The 19,603-nt window shown below is 33.1% G+C and overlaps 2 protein-coding genes across 2 annotated transcripts in view; one reads left to right on the top strand and one right to left on the bottom strand.

The window, feature by feature from the left end:
• The window catches only part of LOC128185767 (ubiquitin carboxyl-terminal hydrolase 47-like), a 76,177-nt gene extending 63,344 nt beyond the window's left edge, over positions 1 to 12,833 (bottom strand). The window contains exons 1-4 of the mRNA XM_052855428.1: positions 12,650 to 12,833; positions 9,675 to 9,881; positions 5,659 to 5,772; positions 3,080 to 3,254 (exon numbers count right to left, since the gene is read on the bottom strand). Of these exons, the coding sequence (XP_052711388.1) occupies positions 3,080 to 3,254; positions 5,659 to 5,772; positions 9,675 to 9,881; positions 12,650 to 12,688 (535 nt within the window). The 5' untranslated portion in view covers positions 12,689 to 12,833. The remainder of the gene's footprint in view (positions 1 to 3,079; positions 3,255 to 5,658; positions 5,773 to 9,674; positions 9,882 to 12,649) is intronic.
• LOC128185768 (60S ribosomal protein L10a-like) lies at positions 12,742 to 19,302 on the top strand. Its single transcript, XM_052855429.1, has 5 exons — positions 12,742 to 12,880; positions 13,776 to 13,928; positions 15,597 to 15,745; positions 17,145 to 17,317; positions 19,099 to 19,302. Exons 1-5 carry the CDS (start codon positions 12,876 to 12,878, stop codon positions 19,267 to 19,269), a joined length of 651 nt encoding a protein of 216 aa, XP_052711389.1. The 5' UTR covers positions 12,742 to 12,875; the 3' UTR covers positions 19,270 to 19,302.
• The last annotated feature ends 301 nt before the right edge of the window (positions 19,303 to 19,603 follow it).

The raw sequence follows: 19,603 nt of genomic DNA, 5'->3' as shown, positions 1-19,603 counted from the left end.
TTCTGGCTTGTTTATAGAAAATGAAAGTAGGTTTTAGATTTATTTCTCAATAATTGTGTATCAGGTAAAATTCAATTAAAGCTTATGAACATCATATCCCACATGTTGAAATACTAAAGGTGTAAGCAGTAACTCTGGTGTAAGTGTTTTGTAGGTTATTGCCAAAATGTTTTAATTTATAAGTATAGATGTAAATTACAACATTAGAGTTTTTGAGAATGAATTTAAAATATTTCCTACATAAAAATTTGACCCTCCAAACTCCAATCTACACTACCTGAGCATATTTCCACCCAAGTTTCAGCTTTTTTGGCTAATTGCTTATTGAGAAGATTTTTCTCTATATATTCCTATGTAAAAATTTGATCAACATCATAATGATAATCCAATTTGATAACACTATGAATTCCTTAAGCTGATCACCACAAAAGAAAGTTTTATGCATGTTAATTTATCCTATTCTGCATATCGAAAACATGTACACCAAGTGAAACTTATCTAGCCTAAGAGCTGGGTAAACCGAGTATCCGATGATGTTGACGCGCAAAAGCAAATCTAGCTCCGAGTTTGTGATATTAATTATGACCATACTTTCTATGACCTGAAATGTGAAGATTATTGATAAATTTAGAATTCACATGCAAACAGTTCTAACTCCTGATTGTACATATATTTAAAAGGGTCACTAATGAGTATCTCATCCATTATGAAATCATAATTTTTAAAAACTACCAGGTATAGCACTTCGCCTACTTTTTGACCAGAACTGCTACAAGATAGTGTTATTTAGAGGCAAACACTTGGTGCTGGTATTGCTGTCTATATAATGACAACATCTAGTTTTAATAATTCTTAATTATCTCCATTTGAAAGAAGCAGTGGCCCTTCATTTAGACAAATCTGAATCCGCTTTACTTAGGAGTACTTTTTTACCAAGTTTGTTTGAAAATGGCACAGTGGTTCTAGAAAAGAAGTTGCAAAATAAATGTAAAAAGTTAACAGACAGAAGGACAGACAGGTGGATGGACTGAAATAGTGAGCTAATAAAAAGTGAAACCTTGATATGAGGACACTAAAATATGGGGATGCTTTTATAGTAATCTCATAAATTGTAGCATTGTAGTTCTTGAGAAGAAGATTTTTAAACATTTTCCCTATTTATTTCTATGTAAAACTTCAAACCCCTGTTGGGTCTCAGTATTAGTCCGGGAGTCACAGTTTTTACAACTTACAATCTACACTAATTGAGGATGTAGAAGTTAAACAAATTGTATGCTTGTAGTTCTTGAGAACAAGATTTTGAAGGCATTTTCCCTATTTATTTCTATGCCATAATTTGAACCCTTGGGGCCCCAGTATTGGTCCAAGGGTCCCAATTTTTACATTTCAAAATCTATCTGATGATGTTTGCAAAGTAATCTCACAAATTGTAGCATTGTAGTTCTTAAGAAGATATCTTTAAACATTTCCCTATATATTTCTATGTTTAATTTTGAACCCCTAACTATTGGGGCCCTAGTATTGGTATTTATATCAAATATGTATACATAAAAATATCTGTCTAAAAAACATAGCCACGCCCATTTATGACTTAATTAGGGATTTTTTATTCATTACCTGAAAGTGAGGGGGGTGGGGTGGTGGTGTTAATTCTGAAATTGTATCAATATTTCATTGTATCATTTAAAAAAAAAATCGAACGGAACATCTAATCGTTACTCGTAATGGGATCGTATATAGTTACACATTAGATAACAACAAAGTAATTCTATGATCAAAAGGGCTAAAATTTCAAGAAATATCATGGAATAAAAAAATTCTGGTAAAATGCACATCTACACATTATGTCCTATAATCCTACAAAGTTTCACTTAATTCCATGCAGCAGTTTAAGAGGAGTTGCGCTTTCAAACTCTTCATTACTACATTCAATATACAGCTTACTCCACTTATATTGAAATCGCTTATTTTGAAATTTCGTTTATTTTGAAATAGAAATAAATCCCCACTTTTTGCCTCTCATATTCTTTGCACTGATTTAACGGATATAATGAAATCGGCTATTTTGAAATATCGCTTATATTGAAGCCACTGATCGGTCCCCATAGGTGATAATTAGTTGTTTTTATAACCGCTACGGTTATATTGAAGTACTCCCTGGCGGCTGTCGTCACAGTTGGTGACAGTAATTATGCCAGACTGACCGGTTGATATACAAAGGTGTTAATTGATAAGTTCTCATTATGTGTGTTTTTATACTTCTTTTAAAAAGTAAAATTTATTCATTGTTGATTTTTTTGTTTTCAAGTATACGGGTGCATTGAGGCTAGATGTAATATGGAATCCTCACATAAAAGAAAAACCTTATCTTCTGACACAAAATACGAACTAGTTATGGCTATTGATAAAAGGACAAAGCCTAAATTCGAAATAGCTAAGGATTTTGATATTATATCGAGTACACTTACGATGATATACAAGCAGAGTTCATCAGTATTTTAAGCGTTTGAGTCTGGTGATTTTTCTCTAAAACGTAAAAGAATGCGATCGGAGATTATGATGAGGTTTAAGATAGTAACAAAATGAAACTTACAAAACTTACGGATCTAATTTTAATAAAACTTTGAAGGACTAATATTTTATGTAATCTGTTCACTGTAATTTAAATAGATAAATGATGACCAAACAATTTGTTCGGATTTGGTTTTCTATGCTTACATCGGGATTGTACTTTCAAAAATGGCGGCTCCACGTCAGTCAATTTCGCTTATATTGAAATACGGATATATTGGAATAATTTGCATGGTCCCCTGAATTTCAATATATCCGGAGTAGGCTGTATGGCCAAAATTCTGAGTTCAAAAGGGCTGAAATTCCCAGAAAATTAAATGAATTGCAATATCCTGGTAATATGCACATCTACACATTGTGTCATAAATACATGTACCTACAAAGTTTCATTAATTTTGTGCAGCAGTTAAAGAGGAGTTGTATAAAAATGAAAAAAAAGATTTTAATGGGACATGCAACTGCATACCAGATGTTACAATGATCAGTCTTTGCCATGCGAATTATTTACCTGTGTCAGATTTAATAACAGCAGTAGCGTAGGAGTAGCTTTCTTGGTTAGGAAAGCAAGTGTCTGTTGCAGCCAAGGTGCTGGTTGATGTGGAGGCTCCATTAACGTAGGAGGAGGAACCTGAGGAACTGGATACACCAGATGAAGAGGTCGTAGTCTCAGAGGAAGTCTCTCTCTATCAAAAAACTTTCTGTGATTATGTAATCAATAAGGCCATACCAATTAGTAACATAGTTTGTAAGATTCTGCACTTCAATTTTTGATCAAATTAAAATTTAAATAAATATTATACAACAAGTGAAAAGCTGTCAATGTAACAGCAAACCGGGTTTTCTTTTATGTGAACTGTATCCATAATCCATGTCAACCTGTATCCGGTGAAATGGAGTACCATATATGTAATATTTTGCCAAAAAATGACTTAGTTCAAAAGCTGGTATTTTTTTCATTAATCAGGGTTGTCTCTAAGACCCTGGAGGCGGGGAATTTCCCCGTCTAAAGTGACGTAATTACCCGGCTATTATTGCATTTTAAACACAATCTAGCTATAAGCTAGACCTCCAGATCCCCTTCTACTTTTTTATTTCTCCCTTCTACTTCAATTTTTAGAGACAACCCTGTTAATTATCGGAAATCAAAATTCTAGCAATATGCACACCTCTAATATAAGTACAATTAATCTGCAAAAGAACAATTTCCTATCTTGAAAACTTTAGGAGGAGTTATCCTACAATGAGGGCACCTGCCAGCCCGCAATTTTCACCATTTTAATAACCGGATTATTCCGTTGGAAAACCCGGTTAAAAATATAGCCATCAATGTGTCTGAAAAATATCTGAGTATTATTTTTTCCGATTTTTTACACCCGCACTAAAGACCATAACTTGGTAGAATATGACAGACCTTGCGTGTCTTGGGAAAATGTGTAACGGTATGTAAAGTTATTCTTTACAATGCCTTTCTTTATATTTTCAACAATTAAATACAATGGATGTTATCTTATTCTTAAACTGCAAGAAGAGAAGATGTTTGAAGTATTTTTTTTACGCCTTTTTTAAAGGGGGGCATACAAATAATTTTTGTAAAATAATATTGCCCTCTCACTCCTTTTTCTTTTAAATCTTAAGAACTATTTTACTAATTGGTGTGGCCAAAGTCATTCTCATTTTTTAATTTATCTTAAAATCGACTGAGTGGATGATATAGATAATATAGTATTTCATTACTACAGGTAAACATAGGCATTATCAAACTTGGGGGGATTCAACAAAAATTCGAGATATCTTGAAGTTCAAGATATCCGAAGATGGCTTTCTAATCTAAATTCTGGGATGTTAGCTTGGCAGTGCGTTGTTTTAGGAGACATGTGATCCATTTTCAACTCAGGTGCAGTTAATTGTCTGATTAATGATTTCTTCACTAACAATGAAATAAAAATTATATACTTTTTTCATGCATTTATTAAGTACTAATTCACAATTAGTTATTTCTGTTGAAAGAAGTATTACCACCTTGTAAAGGCAATGTAGGATTTTTGCTTAAGCAAATTAACTTCTCAGCTATTGAAAATAAACTGACAATATATTTGTTTTAATGAAGGAGAAAGGAGGATTCAACAAAATTATATCCGCCAAAATAAATAGTATAACTTGTAGGCCCAAATCCGCCAGATTTGTGTCGCGCCAAAAAAAAATGACTATACGGCATGAGACCATGAATTTCACAATTTTAGTAGAGGGTTTCATGATCATCAAAGCCATGCATTAGGTTTTTCTCCAATGTGTGGGAATAGAGAAGATTTTTTAAAATCAGGATTTTGGGTGGCATATTTGGCCCCACCTATGGTGCCAGGGGGATAGAAGAGCCATGAATTCCACAATTTAGATTTTTCTTACCATAGAGATGAATCACATCAAAAATGATAACACTGTCCTTGTAGTTTTCAAGAAGAATTTAAAAATGTAACAGTGTTATTGCATGATGCACAACACACAATGCATGACAACGGACAAAGACCTATTGCAATAGGTGACCTAAAGAGTTTATGTGAAGGCCAACTGGGAAAAATAATCATGGTGCAAAGAAAAGAGATGATTAACTATTTACAAATACTGGAATAAAGTTATTATTATAAGAAGAATCAAAATTCATGACACTAAGGGTGCAATTTCTGAGTGCATTTAAGTGCCACAAAAGATGGAGGCTTAATCTTGTAACACCACAACAAAGCCATGCTATGAAGTAATGATTTGAATATGTGTAACATATGAGATGAAGTGGGAACTGTAACATCTTTGAATGGCAAGATTAATGCTTAGAAATATCAAAAGACCCTTGATGAGAACTTATGGCTGGTTTTCCTGCTGGATTGTACAGTACCGATCAGACCCAACCTAACACCAGAGTAAACCCAACTATTGCCAATTTGGTCCCACTTTACTGTCCAATTTTGTGAGATCCAATAAATTTGAACCATATAAGACATATTGGCCCCAACTCAGATGCTGACCAAGGGGCCATGAATTTGATACATTTGATGCAGGACTAAGTGGACATTTTAAGCATGCATTTAACCATACCTGTACTTTCTGTGGTAACGTTTCCTCCTTTTCTGTAATTGTAAAGTTGTGTTTCTTAATTCCAGATAAACACACCTCTTGTAGTTTCTTATACTCAAGTTTTCCCAAAGAAACCTTTGAAAAAATTGGAAACTTATCACAAACACATATTAATAAGCATAGTTCAGTGATAAAATTAGCATTAATAAGATGCTCGTACCGGTACATGTGATATCAAAACAAGAGGCCCATGGGGCCACATTGTCACCTGAGCAATAATGACATTATATGAGCGCTCAAAGGATATTGTGCCATATGGCCCCTCGGTAGAATAACAAAACATAGGTAATCACAGATTACAAACCTCACTGAGACGAGGCATCAACTTTATGAGGCATCACCTTTATGAGACAACCTTAATCATATTATATGAAAATCATATTTTATGATATTGGATATTCATAAATACTGCTTTGACACAAATTCGTATATCATATGAAACAAGGGGCCCATGGGGCCACATCGCTCACCTGAGCAACAATGGGCGTTCAAAAGATATTGTGCCATATGGCCCCTCAGTAGAATAACAAAAAATAAATTATATTGTAAAGTATTCGAATTTTACACTTATTTTTGCATACACATAATCTTTGACATTATACCTTAATGGAATACTATTTTTACCCAGAATAAGAAAATCCTACGCAAGATATATCAAAGTACTGAAAGTACTGTTAGACGGTGGCTTCGTTTGAAAGTGGCATATTACATGTAACAATGAAAGATGTATGATAATTATTGTTGTCGAAAACCGCGGCCAATATCGTATACATGTACTAATACTTAATGCTTACTCGCACAACTGGTCGTGAGTTTCCTACATGGATGATTCTGTGGAAATCGTAGCTGTGATCTCAATCCACACTTTACAAATGCTGTGTCTCTTGGTCGTCATCTTTTGGGGAAAACCCAAAGATTTATCACAGTAGCCTTTGTAGTATAGAAGCTTGTATAGATCTATATTTTGTATCTATATGTTAGTATCTATATCAGTTGACAACCCGTTTTTGGTAATACTATGTATTTTGATTGCCCCAGAATGACTTTTTTCAATTAAATATATATATGATATGTTATAATACAAGTTTACAAAATGGTAATTTCTAACTATATTCAGTTTGAAATATTAAAAAAAAAAGATAAGAAAAATATAATAAATCTTTAAGTTTTGTTGGTATCAAACCCACAACCCCAAAACCAATACATGTTATATACATGTAAAATGGCGACCAAGTTCTATAAAGTGTCCTAATGTCAGGTGCTCTAACCACTGAGCCATTTCATTCACAACAAAGTGAGTTGTTTAAATGCTATATGAGAAGTTGACCACGAATTTACGGACTTTTCTAAAACGTTCAACAGTTGAGCTACAAAACGACATTTTTAAAACTGAAGTGGGTCATCTCTCCACATTTTTGTTGAGAAAAATCGGTTTAAATTCCATTAAACCACATTTAGACTGTGACAAAAAATATGGAGCTCAGACCCACTCTATGAAAGAAAAGGCATTTAAGTTATAAATGTACATTATTTGGAGGTGTTGACACACACGCGCCAGTTTAAATCAATATATTGCAAGTATTTAAAATATTTTAAGGTTACAACCCGATGTTACGTTAAATATACATTGTTTTTAATTATTTTTTTAAAAAGAATAAGATTTTATGATATTTTAATTTTGCCGTATCTAATCATTCCTTATATAGGCATTTTACACGCCTTATTCACCCACCTTCTTTGATTTTATTCTTTGCATGTACTAGACAATAGATCTAGGGTTCGCAAATCCCGGCAATATTTTCGGAAAGCTATAGTTCTGTAGCTCAGCAGAATTCTACAGTCATCTATGAAGCACATTTTTTTGCCTTCATGATTCATTATTTATTGCAAATATAGCATGGATGTATACGCTACGGCCGATGTAGCATTGCGTTAAGTGATGACACTTTCTAACCTGTGTGTATTTCAATAGCGAGTCGACAACAAACTGGCGCATTATTTGTAAACGCATGTTGACAAAATGCTAACACTTGGAAACAAATGTCGAAGAAAGTTCATAGTAGAGTTGTACTCGCGAGTTAAAAATTTTTTGCGAACAAACGGGGCGATGTTTACGTACATATGTAAATAATGTTATCTGTTAGTGAAAAAATGCCCCCAAAGCCCTAATACATTTAGCAGGGACGGGCGCATATGAATTAAAGTCACTATTTGTACTTCGCTCATCGAATTGCGTTATTCAAATCATTGTGAAAAAATTCGACAGAAACTGTTTAGTTAACAAAATTATCATATCTTACATTACCGTTCACAATGTACCATAAATGTATATGGAATATCGCATGAGTTGAACCGATTCTTTTTTCTCACAAAAACGCTACTGTAGCGTTTGCTGCAAATTAGAGATACGCGAGCTGATCAATGACACGCCGTGAAATCCAGAAGACGTTTTACAGCAAATGTCTTTAATCCCTTATTTGCTTACAAAAATCTGAACTGAAAATCTTTGAAACATCGTAAAATGTAGTTTATATACATGTAAAATGGCGACTCGATTTGCACGTGAATTTTCCAACCCGACGTCGATTAGCGTGTTTGAGAGAAAGTCAGCAGCAAGTAAAGCGTCAACATCAGTAGTAAATATTGTCTGATGAATATTGAAGTGCCTGTAATAAAAATATTACAGACTGGGTGAGGTACAAATAAGGTACATTGTAAATCACAGGTCAGTCCAAATTTAAACACATTTGTATCGTAAATTTTAAGTTTTTTGTGTGTTTGAAAACACATTCACACTTGTAGAAGAAAGTGTGCCATTGATCGGTTGAAGTTCAAAAAAAATGTAATGTATGTGATATTTATGTAATATTCATTGTCAGTATCTGTTGTGAATTCTTTGGAATAAGCAACAACAATTCAACTAAAACTAATGCGTTGAAAATGACTGAATTTATCAATGAAGCATAATTGCTGAAATATGAAATGGCAAACCAGTTTAGATAGTGTTTCTGACAATTGTTTACATCATAAAAAAAACCAAGAAGCAATCATTGTGAGATCTCTTGACAAATTATCGCAGTGATATAGTTTAAATGCAGTCCTGATACAGAGTTAAACGTCACAACTGACAGTTGGTGCTTAAATTATTAATACCGCGTAAGCAGACAGGGTAACGGCTCATTTAGAATAAAACACCTGTTAATTTCATACATCATATAAATGTATGTACAAAATAATTAGCAGCTATAATGCTTAATATATCTGATAAGATGAAAATTAATTCTCATACTGAAATCGACACATAGATAAAACATTGCCTGTAACACTGCATACATGTACCTAACAGAGTTATCGTTCCTTATCCGCTAGGGTCCCCGTGAGAAATACTCTTCCGGTCAGGACCGTAGCAATAGACCGTGGCTATTTATAGCCACCGTCTAAAAACTAAACATTTGATAGGGGTACACTGTTAACTTCCAATTCCCTATATTTCGCTGTAGAGGCCTCACTTGTGTGGACATACCTCTTACATCATCCTGATACTCTGTAGCAATCAAATTATCAAATTTTTTCATTCTTTTAAACAGGCAGGAGAAAAGTACATTAAATATACATGTCAATACATCAATCATTTCCAAACAGAAAATGCACTAAAACAAGAAATAGATGCACAAAATCTAAGACAAAGTAGGGAATACTACACGTTGGCCACAAGTTTCAGGTATGCAATTGGAAGTAATGAAATCAAAGGGTTTATATACCCCTGTGGTGGTGTCTATTTATAAGTGGTGTTCAGCTTTAAAGTCTTCTTTTTTTCATTTCAGTTGATATCCTTAATTACTAATCAGAGACCCTATCTACATATATAAGCACTTTAAAATCTATGCGATAAAGACTATGCGCAATGCTACCTGTTGTGGGTTCTAAATCTACCTCTTTTTTATCACTTAACATGTATGCAATGATACAATGCCTACCTCGTGTATCTCAGCTCCTGTTTGCTTTTCATAGGTAATATCAATTGTGTCATCTATATAACCAAACTGCTTTGCCACTTGAGATATCATGTCCTTCACCATAGTTGAGGCTGGTAAGTTTATGCTATGGCGTATCCCATGGCACTCAGTATCTAGCATGTCCCGGACAATACATAAAATCTTTTCTTCATCAGCTACACAGACATTCTATAAAAAATAATTGTCATACTAAAGGTGCTGATTAACAATGTAATTAATAATGTTACAAAACGACCCAATTTGACACATTCATGTTGATCAGCTAAAAAATACTTTTATGGGTGTACATTTTCAAAGCAATAAAAGAGGAAGTATATGTGTATAGATGTACATGCAGTAATCATAAACATCAAAACCCTTATAAAATAATGAAATTCTTTATCCTGCAAAACCATGTAGGTATCCCATTCCTGTAATCCTCATGCCTAATATATTATTTAATCTTTATAATATATAATAAACTTATTAATTTAACAACTCTTATCAGCTAAATAACAATTAAAGCACAGCAAGGACTGCAAGCTCTAACGACAAGGCCTGGTTGCAGGGATCGACATTAACGGTTGCCCGATTGACCAGGGCAAGTAAAATCTCTATTCGGGCAAGTGAAACTCTGGGTAGACTTGTCCGATCGGGCAAGTAAAATTTCTGATTAGAAGTATGTCTTTTGTTTTGGTTACAAATAATTTTTATCATAAAATCAACATCCTTTCCGAATTGGAACTCTTCAGTCTTCTGTTACCTTAGGTAGCAAGGGACAGTTTTGGATAAAGTACCCTCAATATTTTTGTAAAATTGAGAGTTGCTGTACTTGAATTAAGGCTTATGAGTGTTGCTAAAATTCATAAAATGATTTATAATGATTATCATTAGTTAGAGGGGTGTCTCTTGTTGAAATTGATATGCATAATGTAGGCCCCATATGTTAGGTACATGAGTAGTGAAATGCGAAACCTGCGGCTATGACTGTTGTTACAGACGGGAGGCAAAATAACACGAAAAGTAGGTGGATGGGACATTGTAAACTATACACCGGTAAGTTTCTGACATGTGATAGTGCAACATGCACGCGGTACGGAAGGTCAACCCTCTGAAGGGAATTAGCTGGGGGAGGTCTAAAAAGCCGAAAAATCATAAAAAATAAGCAAGATATGAAAGGGTCAAAATCTCGAAAAAACCAGTATGTAGAGAATTTTACAGGTTTTGACAAGTAATTTTCATCCAAAAAAGGGCCCAAAACACAGTGTTAAGTGCAGTAATCCTTTGCATAAAATACATTAAACTGTAGTCTTTCCCAAGATATTTATGCGAGCACATTTGGACGATTTTTAATGAAAAAAACATTTATCTGTGAAAGAGGTACAATATTGAAATCGATAAAAGGGAAAATATCCAAGATATCTTCATTGACACTCTATCATTTTTAACTCGGAAAAATTCACAGGAAAAACAACAGATCGCTTAAATGATTTATGATGGGAAATGCTGACATCTTTCCTCAATTCAGAAGTAAATTGGAATACCTTGCACAATATCGGATGATTTAAGAAAATGTAATGCATACAATCAAGACAACTGTTTAATTCACGATGGGTATGATTTGAAGTGACTTGTGAGCATGGAGAAAACGTAAAAGGTACATCATCTTTTGGAGTCTTGGGTATGTTTTCTCCTGACACCTTGGAAGCAGGAATTTGATTGGATTACTGTGGAATCATTTTAATTCGTGGGGGTCAATGTTCGAGAGTAGCCAATATTTTCCCGGTTCCTGTGGACATAATTTCGTTGGTAGCAAGGTCGAGATAATTTTAATAATTAAGTATTTAACAAATGATTGTATATTCGTTCATGGGGATGTAAATATGTGGACTAAGGTTATCCACAAAAGCCACGAAGATTGATCCCCCATGAACAATTATGATTTCTGACTGTGATACATTGAATGTTTACATGCTAAAATACCGATTATACCTTTTAAAATTTGTTTTACATGCAAATGAAAAAATAAACAAATGACACCTGTTTTCTCAGGACTGGTCGAATTTTATCATGCAGGGCTGACAACATATGGTATATGTAATGTATATGATATACTAGCTGTCAGCCCTGAATGTCTAGCTAGTTTTCTGACTATAGTCTGTCCCAAGATATTTATGCAGCACATTTGGACGATTTTTAATAAAAATACACATACCTGTGAAAGAAGTGCAATTGAAATAGTTGAAAGGGATATTTTCCAAGATAATTTCATTGACACTTATGGAGTTTTATAATGGGGAATGTTTACATCTTTTCTCCATTCGGAATACACTCGGAATACATCGCGCAATTTTTCAACGTTATCATCCGGGCTTACTGCAATATAAAATCTCCATAGACATCACATTTTAGCTAACAAGGGTGTTTCGACTGAGAAATCTTGGAAATTTTTCATACTTTTGAATGAAAATCGTTTGAACCCTGAGGTAATTTATAAATATCAAGCAATTAAGCCAAATGTGAATCCAGGATATCTTTGGACAGAGTATAGTTTAAAACACTGCTTTTTCATAAAATATTTGAATTATCAAAATGCCAAATAGATTAAAATATTAACAAAACAGTATATGGAACATATGTCTGGGACATATGTCACGGGACTACATTTATAATTATAACCACCTGAAATATTGTTGTCTGGTTATAGAGAAAATTCGAAATAATAAACACATTAATCAGTTAAAAGCATTTAAATTATTAATTCTAAAATAAAAAGGGGGTTAAGCTAACTTTTAAATGATTGTAGGAATAAGCATATTTAATTTAAATCCCAGAAATGTTCGTTCAGTCATAGCCAATTTTATTTATATATTTTTTTTACTTTTCATAAATATATCTATCATACACGACACTTCGGCACAAAACATAGATCTAATGAGTGGTTTTAATGGTTGTACCTCTGTTGGGACCATTTGTGTATTTTCCGCAGTAACCATGCTTTAAGCTTTCCGAATTCCACTTATGTTACAAACGTTTCTGTGTAACCCATGGTGTACACAGTACAGTACTTTCTTTTTTGTTCATAGGCCTAATGGCTGAAGTCTCGTATGTTAGCGTTGGGAGCGAGAAACACAGAACGAGACTTCCTTTCTACTTCCTTTTTCGTCACGTACGGCTAGCAAGATGAGGTAAAGGATTGTCATGTGAAAAAAATCTTCAATCATCGGGGAATATTTTTTTGATATTTAAGCGATCGCATTGAAAAAAAGTTAAGAAAGAAGAGAACGTTAGTTTTTTACTTTTAATTCGGGGAATTTTTACGAAAAAGAAAATTAAGGGGCATGTATAACGTGCAAGTACCCATTTTAGTCGAAACTGTGACGAAACATGTAGAAATTTCAATGAAATTCTCTGTACTGTTCATTTATTTAACTGAGTATTTTTTTTTATTTCATTCTCATCAATACTGCAATTTCGACTTGTTTCCGTCTGAAAATAAATTCTGTCTATGACCTTTGATTGACCAAGTACCCATCTGCCCATTATTGCCGGTTGTATATTTCGTCATTTTCAGTTATTAAAATTTCGAAAGGATCTAGCAACATCAGTAAGCATAAAGTTACAACACAAGTAAGAGCATTCCAAAAAGCTTGCCTGACTAAACAAAAATTATTCATTGGTAGCATGCAAGATCAATTAGGCAGGGTTGTCTCTAAAATTGAAGTAGAAGGGAGAAATAAAAAAGTAGAAGGGGATCTGGAGGTCTAGCTTATAGCTAGATTGTGTTTAAAATGCAATAATAGCCGGGTAATTACGTCACTTTAGACGGGGAAATTCCCCGCCTCCCGGGTCTTAGAGACAACCCTGATTAGGCCATCTTATAAACAGTCAGGAGTTATTTATAATATAGGGGCTCTTTATTTTGATTTGTAGCTCAAAAACAGATAGCGGATTTCTTGTTGACTTTATGCAATGGGCAGAAATGGATATTTGCACAAAATATATATTCACACACTTGCGTGCGCGAGCATACATTTTTATTTCATATTTTTACAATGAAAATTTTTTAAAAATTTATTTTAGTAAAATAAATCGTGACAACTTGAACGATTCCATCAGTGCTATACTTCAAGCTTCTCAGGACAAGCCGAGAAAATTCACACAGTCCGTTGAGCTCCAGATTGTGTTGAAGAATTATGATCCTCAAAAGGACAGACGTTTTGCTGGAACAGTCAGGTAATATATACATGCTTAAGTGACAACAAATCTGAGAAAGATCTGTAAATTCATTATTAAGACAGTAGTGAAAAATGAACTTAAGATCTTGAAATAGTGCTACACTTTCTTTTTCTTTCCAGTTTTAATTCTGAATGAAAGGTAGTGCCATTTGATGCTGACCCCCACCCAGGGTCAAAAAACAACTGGGAAGGCAGTTTTACTGTCGAAATACTGACTGTTTTCTTTGAAGGACAATTCAAGAGAGACCTTAACCCAGGGTCTTTAAACAACTGGGAAGATGGTGCATGATCACTGTCGAAAATTGACTGTTTTATTTTTAAATGGTAAAATTGATATACTATTAATTCTTCCAAAGATACATATCAATATTTTTAAGGGAAGTGGGAACATATAGCCATTTTGAAACAAAAAGTTTGAGTCAAAAATCCTTTTTTTTTAGCCTTGTTGAAGTAAATTTGGCCCAAAAAAAATCCCCTCCCCCCATTTTGCGCTAATTTTGTTGAATAAATTTTCCTTTATTCTCTTTAAACTTATTATCTGGTCACTAAATGACAGCCAAAACTTATTTTGGGTTGCCATTTCAAAATTTTGGGTTGCCATCAAGAAATAATTCATTTGCCATGGTATTTACATTTTGTAAATGACACAGATATATTACGAAGCAAAAAATGAACACCCTTATGTTTGTTTTTTAATCCACCTAAGCTGAATGCTAAAGTTGGCTTTTCTGATCACATTTTGTCCGTCGTCCATTCGTCTGTAAGCTTTTCACATCTTGAACTTCTTCTCTAAACCCAGCCAGCCAAATTCAACCAAATTTGGCAAAAAGCATCCTTATGGGAAGTATGATATAAATTGCAGAAATAGAGGATCAGTTTTTACATATTTGTAGCACTTGGAGAAAATCTTGAAACTGTATTAAAAAAGGGGGGTGCATTTTTAAAAATCTTCTCAAGAACTAGTGAGTCAATTTCAACATAATTTAGCATAAATCATACTTATTAAAGAAAAATATAAATGCAAAACCTTATTATATATTTTAATTCTGTTCCATATTGAGCTAATTACATTAATAATGACAAAGAAGAGGGGTTCAATCAGTTTATAACTTTTGATTCATTATTTCGAAATCCATATCCCGAAAATTAGGCTCTTTGTTTGAAGCAGGAATTTAAGGATGCATGATAAAAGGGTCAATCTGACAAGGATTAATTTGTTTGTTTTAAACGTGGAGAACGCCTTTGGTTATTTTAACGTTACAAATCAAACATAGACCAGTAAATCAGGCAGCTGATAGTTTACTTGAGCAAAACAAGCAATATTTGATGCATTAAGAACCTAATAAAAGACAATTCATTCAATTGATAATTCAGTATGATGTATGAGCAATGGTTGATTTAATACATTGTGATTTGTTAAGATACATAGCATTTTCTCGAGTCTATTCAGTCTAAACAGACATTATTTTTGCTTATAGATATATGTATGATTTTAAAAATCAATTGTTCACTTTCTTTGTTTTAGTGCATTCTTCCTGTTTTTATTGTTTACAATTTTCTATTTACCCACCATATTTGAATGTCAAGCTTCGATTTAAGAAATTATCAAATATAAAAGAGAACTGTGTAAATACCATGAGTAGTATTTTGTACATTTCTATTGTAGACTGAGGACTGTTCCACGGCCTAAAATGAAGATCTGCATCTTGGGAGACCAGATTCACTGTGACCAGGCCAAGGCAAACAACTTGCCATGTATGACTGCTGATGACCTAAAGAAACTAAATAAGGACAAAAAGTTGATCAAGAAATTGGGTAAGTGTAATAATTATAAAGTATTTGGTACAACCATTTTCAATTTTATAGTGGTACTGAAACAAATGTTTAAATATTTGCAAATGAAAAGTAAATTTCTAATATTTGAATAGATATTTTGTATTTGAATATTAGGTCACATGTTTAACACCTGTTTGCAGCATTGTAAACTTCAGAATCGTGTTCTTTCATCACAATGGAAAAGGAAAGCTAGATTTGGGAACATTTTACTCTAAACAAAAGTAGTCATTTGCAAACTGTTCAGTTGACACAACTAGCCCTATACTTAAAGGCACAACATCGAACCAATCAAATCAAATTAATCATCTAAAAGGCAAACACCAATTGACCTCAAGGCTTGTTAATTTTTCAGAAATTTCTCCGAAATTCTGACCTAAGACCGCCATACTTATTTATATTGAAAGTAAATTTCAAGCAGGGATTACATCATATTGAGGCTTTTTTCAATTCATACAATAGAACAATTAGTATAATGAATATATGATAGCAGAAATACCGAAATAATTTGAATTGATTTTTTGAGCGAGTGATAATATCAAAAGGTTTTTTCTTTACTTTGAAATAAACAGGACATATTCAAAAATTAAAAGAAATCACAAATTTTTAAGTTATCAAATTTGTAAAAGTTCTTTATTTTATGTATTTTTACCTTTTATAGATGAATTGTGTAAGCCAACTGACAAACATACTATAAAATAATTCTTTGCAAAATGGCAATGGTCTTTGCATTTGGGTGTGTATTAATCCTACCCATTGGTTGAAATCAATGCACAATATGATGTTAAATCACCCATATTTTACTACCTTAAACTGGCCATAATATAAAACAATCATATCTGACAGTGTTTATTATTTACTACAGAGTTAACCACTGTAATGAAACCATCTTTTCAAATAAGATAATTATCCTTTGGGGTTAATTTTATCTAACTTTAATTCAGAATACAGGGTGACTAACTTAAGTCTCTATTTGAGAAAATTCTGGCAAAGTTACCTTCACCTATGTCACTGAAGTCTCCACCTAGTTGGTCTATTTTTCATGCTCAATAATAAACAAAAGAGAAGAAAATAAAACCTGTAGAAGTTCATTTTGAGAATATCAGCAGAACATGTTCTAATACATGTACCAGTATTCAAAATATGGACACTTGATTGGGAAAAAATATCTTGATTTGGAAAAATATTGTTGATTTTTTTTTTTTTAATGCTGCCGGTAAGCGGACCCAATAATAAGCCAGAAAATCCCTGTCTATTCTATTTTACAGTGTTTTTATGAAGTAAAAATGCAAATATCGTCATTAATTTAGAAAATTTTAGGGATTATGATGTTTTGTCTTTTGTTCGATACAAAACAAAAAGCACTGCATGTTTATTTTAGCTAAGAAGTATGATGCTTTTCTTGCCTCCGACTCCTTGATTAAGCAGATTCCTAAGATCTGTGGTCCAGGATTTAACAGAGTTGGAAAATTTCCCACCCAAGTATCTCATCAAGAGTCACTTGTACAGAAAGTGGAGGAAGTAAAGGGCACCATCAAGTTTCAGCTTAAAAAGGTAGCAATTGTTCTAGGCTCATTTTGTGGCTTTTAAATTATTCCACAAAAGTGCAATTACTGCTAGTAAACTTTATTTTTTATTACAACACAAGTGCAAATGTGTTAAGGTCATTTTAAAAATGAATATCGGTCATTTCTAAACATCTACTCAGTTTTATGATCAGAAATCATCATTTGTAAACAACATGAATGGGTGCTTGCTTATATATCTACCCCAAGTGATGTTCCAATCATCGATTATAATTGAAAATCAGTCGATTGTTACTGCATTCTAAGCCCTTGATCTTAAAAAGTTTCATGACAATTAATCAATTGAGGTTTTTTTTATCCCTTTCAATGAGCGCATATCACAAACGGAATAGAATGGAATATTCTAGACACAAACTATCTAAACCTTAAAAAGGTGCGCAGTCTGAAAATTGCTGATATTCTTACTTGGGGAAATACAGCACATTCTTGAATTTGGACACCTTTTGGCTTCAAGAAAATTAATGTTGGACTGCCTACTATAGAAAATCTGTTGAATATAAATTTTTTATGGCTGGAAATACTAAGTAAATTTAAATACGGAAGCCTAGTAATGAGTCTGTTCATTGTAACTTGTTTACTTACATTTAACTAAACATTTGCACTAAACTATAAAATATAAAAACCTTCGATTATAAATCTATAAATAGTTAGTTGCGAAAACTGATTATCGATTATGAAAATCTCACCGATTCCCATCACTATCCACCCCTGATCTTTTCAGTCCTAATCATTTGGACCCATGTGATTTTAAATCAGAGTGTTTTTATCATGTTGCAATTTACAATATATGAAATTAAATACAATCAAATTCTATTTGAGTAGTGAAAAAAGATCTACAATTTTATTACCGGTAAGTCGTAAGATATTTCTAGCTTAAGATTTCAAATGAACATTCAAAACTTTTTAGAAATTTGGTGAGTCAATTTGTTATAAATTGTACATAATATTTAAAAAGGGAGATAATTGCAAATCATTAAAAATAGGGTACATGTCTTTAAAAAAAATCTTTAAAGAACTACCTAACCAGATATGCTAATATTTACACCAAAACTTGGATATATAGTGAAGATTATAAATTGTCTTGACAGCTGAACTAATACTAAAGCCCCAAGGGGGCTCAAAGTTTGATATAGAAATATATCTATAGGGAAAATATTTTTAAAAAATTCTCCCAAAGAACTAAAATGCTACATTTGTGAGATTACTATGCCAGCATCCTCAAATGATGTGGATTCTAAATTGTTGAAATCATGTACCCCAAACCAATAGAAAGGTTCAAAGTTTTAAAATCTTCTCAAGAACAACGACAATGCTCCAATTTGTGATGTTACCATGCAAGCATCCTCAAATAATGTAGATTCTAAATAGAGAAATTGTAACCCATGGACTAATATTTGGATCCCAAGAGGTGTTTAAAGTTTAACATAGAACTGTATTGGTAAAATGTTTATAAAACTTATTTAAAATAATGCAAGGAACTGTTGTTCATGTGAGCAGTGTGGCCCATAGGCCTCTTGTTAAATCTTCAAATTTACTTAAACTCGATGCTAGTTTGGCCAATAAGGCCTTTGATTATCTATACAGGATCTACATGTATCATTCTACATTGTCCAGATAGTTGGTATTATGACTCCATTTAGCTTATTTTATCATGCCTATCGTTCCTCAGGTTGTGAGTGTTAAGGCCCATGGGTCTATTGTTTTGCTAAAAGAGACAGAAGAAATACCTTTTTGTTCAATACTTCATAGGTTTTGTGCTTGGCTACATGTGTTGGACACGTGAACATGACTAAGGAAGAGTTGTATGGAAACATCACCCTGGCCATTAACTTCCTGGTCTCCCTGCTGAAAAAGAACTGGCAAAATGTCAGAGCTCTGTACATCAAGGGAACCATGACTCCAGCCCAGAGAGTCTACTGAGCTTGTATATGGCAATTAAATGATTTGAAAATATTCATTTTTATATTTATTTACAGAACCTATGTATAAAGGTTTATGTATGCCAGGGGCATAGCTGGACTTCTCTTCGCAAGCCCTCATTTTTTGATTCTGGAAAACGTGTAAATGTCGGAACCAGAGACGGTTTACACTTCGAGCCATGTTTCGACTCCAGTTTCACTGAATTTTCGTAACAGACCTATTATTTCTATATTTTAAACATTGTTTAAATTTATTGTTTATATTAACATCTTTCTTAAACTAATTAATGAACTGATTATGAAAAGTTAGTAAAATTCACTAAATTACTGTTAAT

The sequence above is a fragment of the Crassostrea angulata genome, chromosome 5, assembly GCF_025612915.1.
Source record: "Crassostrea angulata isolate pt1a10 chromosome 5, ASM2561291v2, whole genome shotgun sequence".
Classification (NCBI taxonomy): Eukaryota; Metazoa; Mollusca; class Bivalvia; order Ostreida; family Ostreidae; genus Magallana; species Magallana angulata.
The sequence above is the reverse complement of the archived record's forward strand: the minus strand, read 5'-3'. Positions and strand labels throughout refer to the sequence as shown.

Coding starts and splice junctions, on each gene's coding strand:
- LOC128185768 (XM_052855429.1), top strand. Junction 13,929..15,596: donor CGTTTTGCTGGAACAGTCAG/GTAATATATACA, acceptor TTTCTATTGTAG/ACTGAGGACTGTTCCACGGC. Junction 17,318..19,098: donor TCAAGTTTCAGCTTAAAAAG/GTAGCAATTGTT, acceptor AATACTTCATAG/GTTTTGTGCTTGGCTACATG.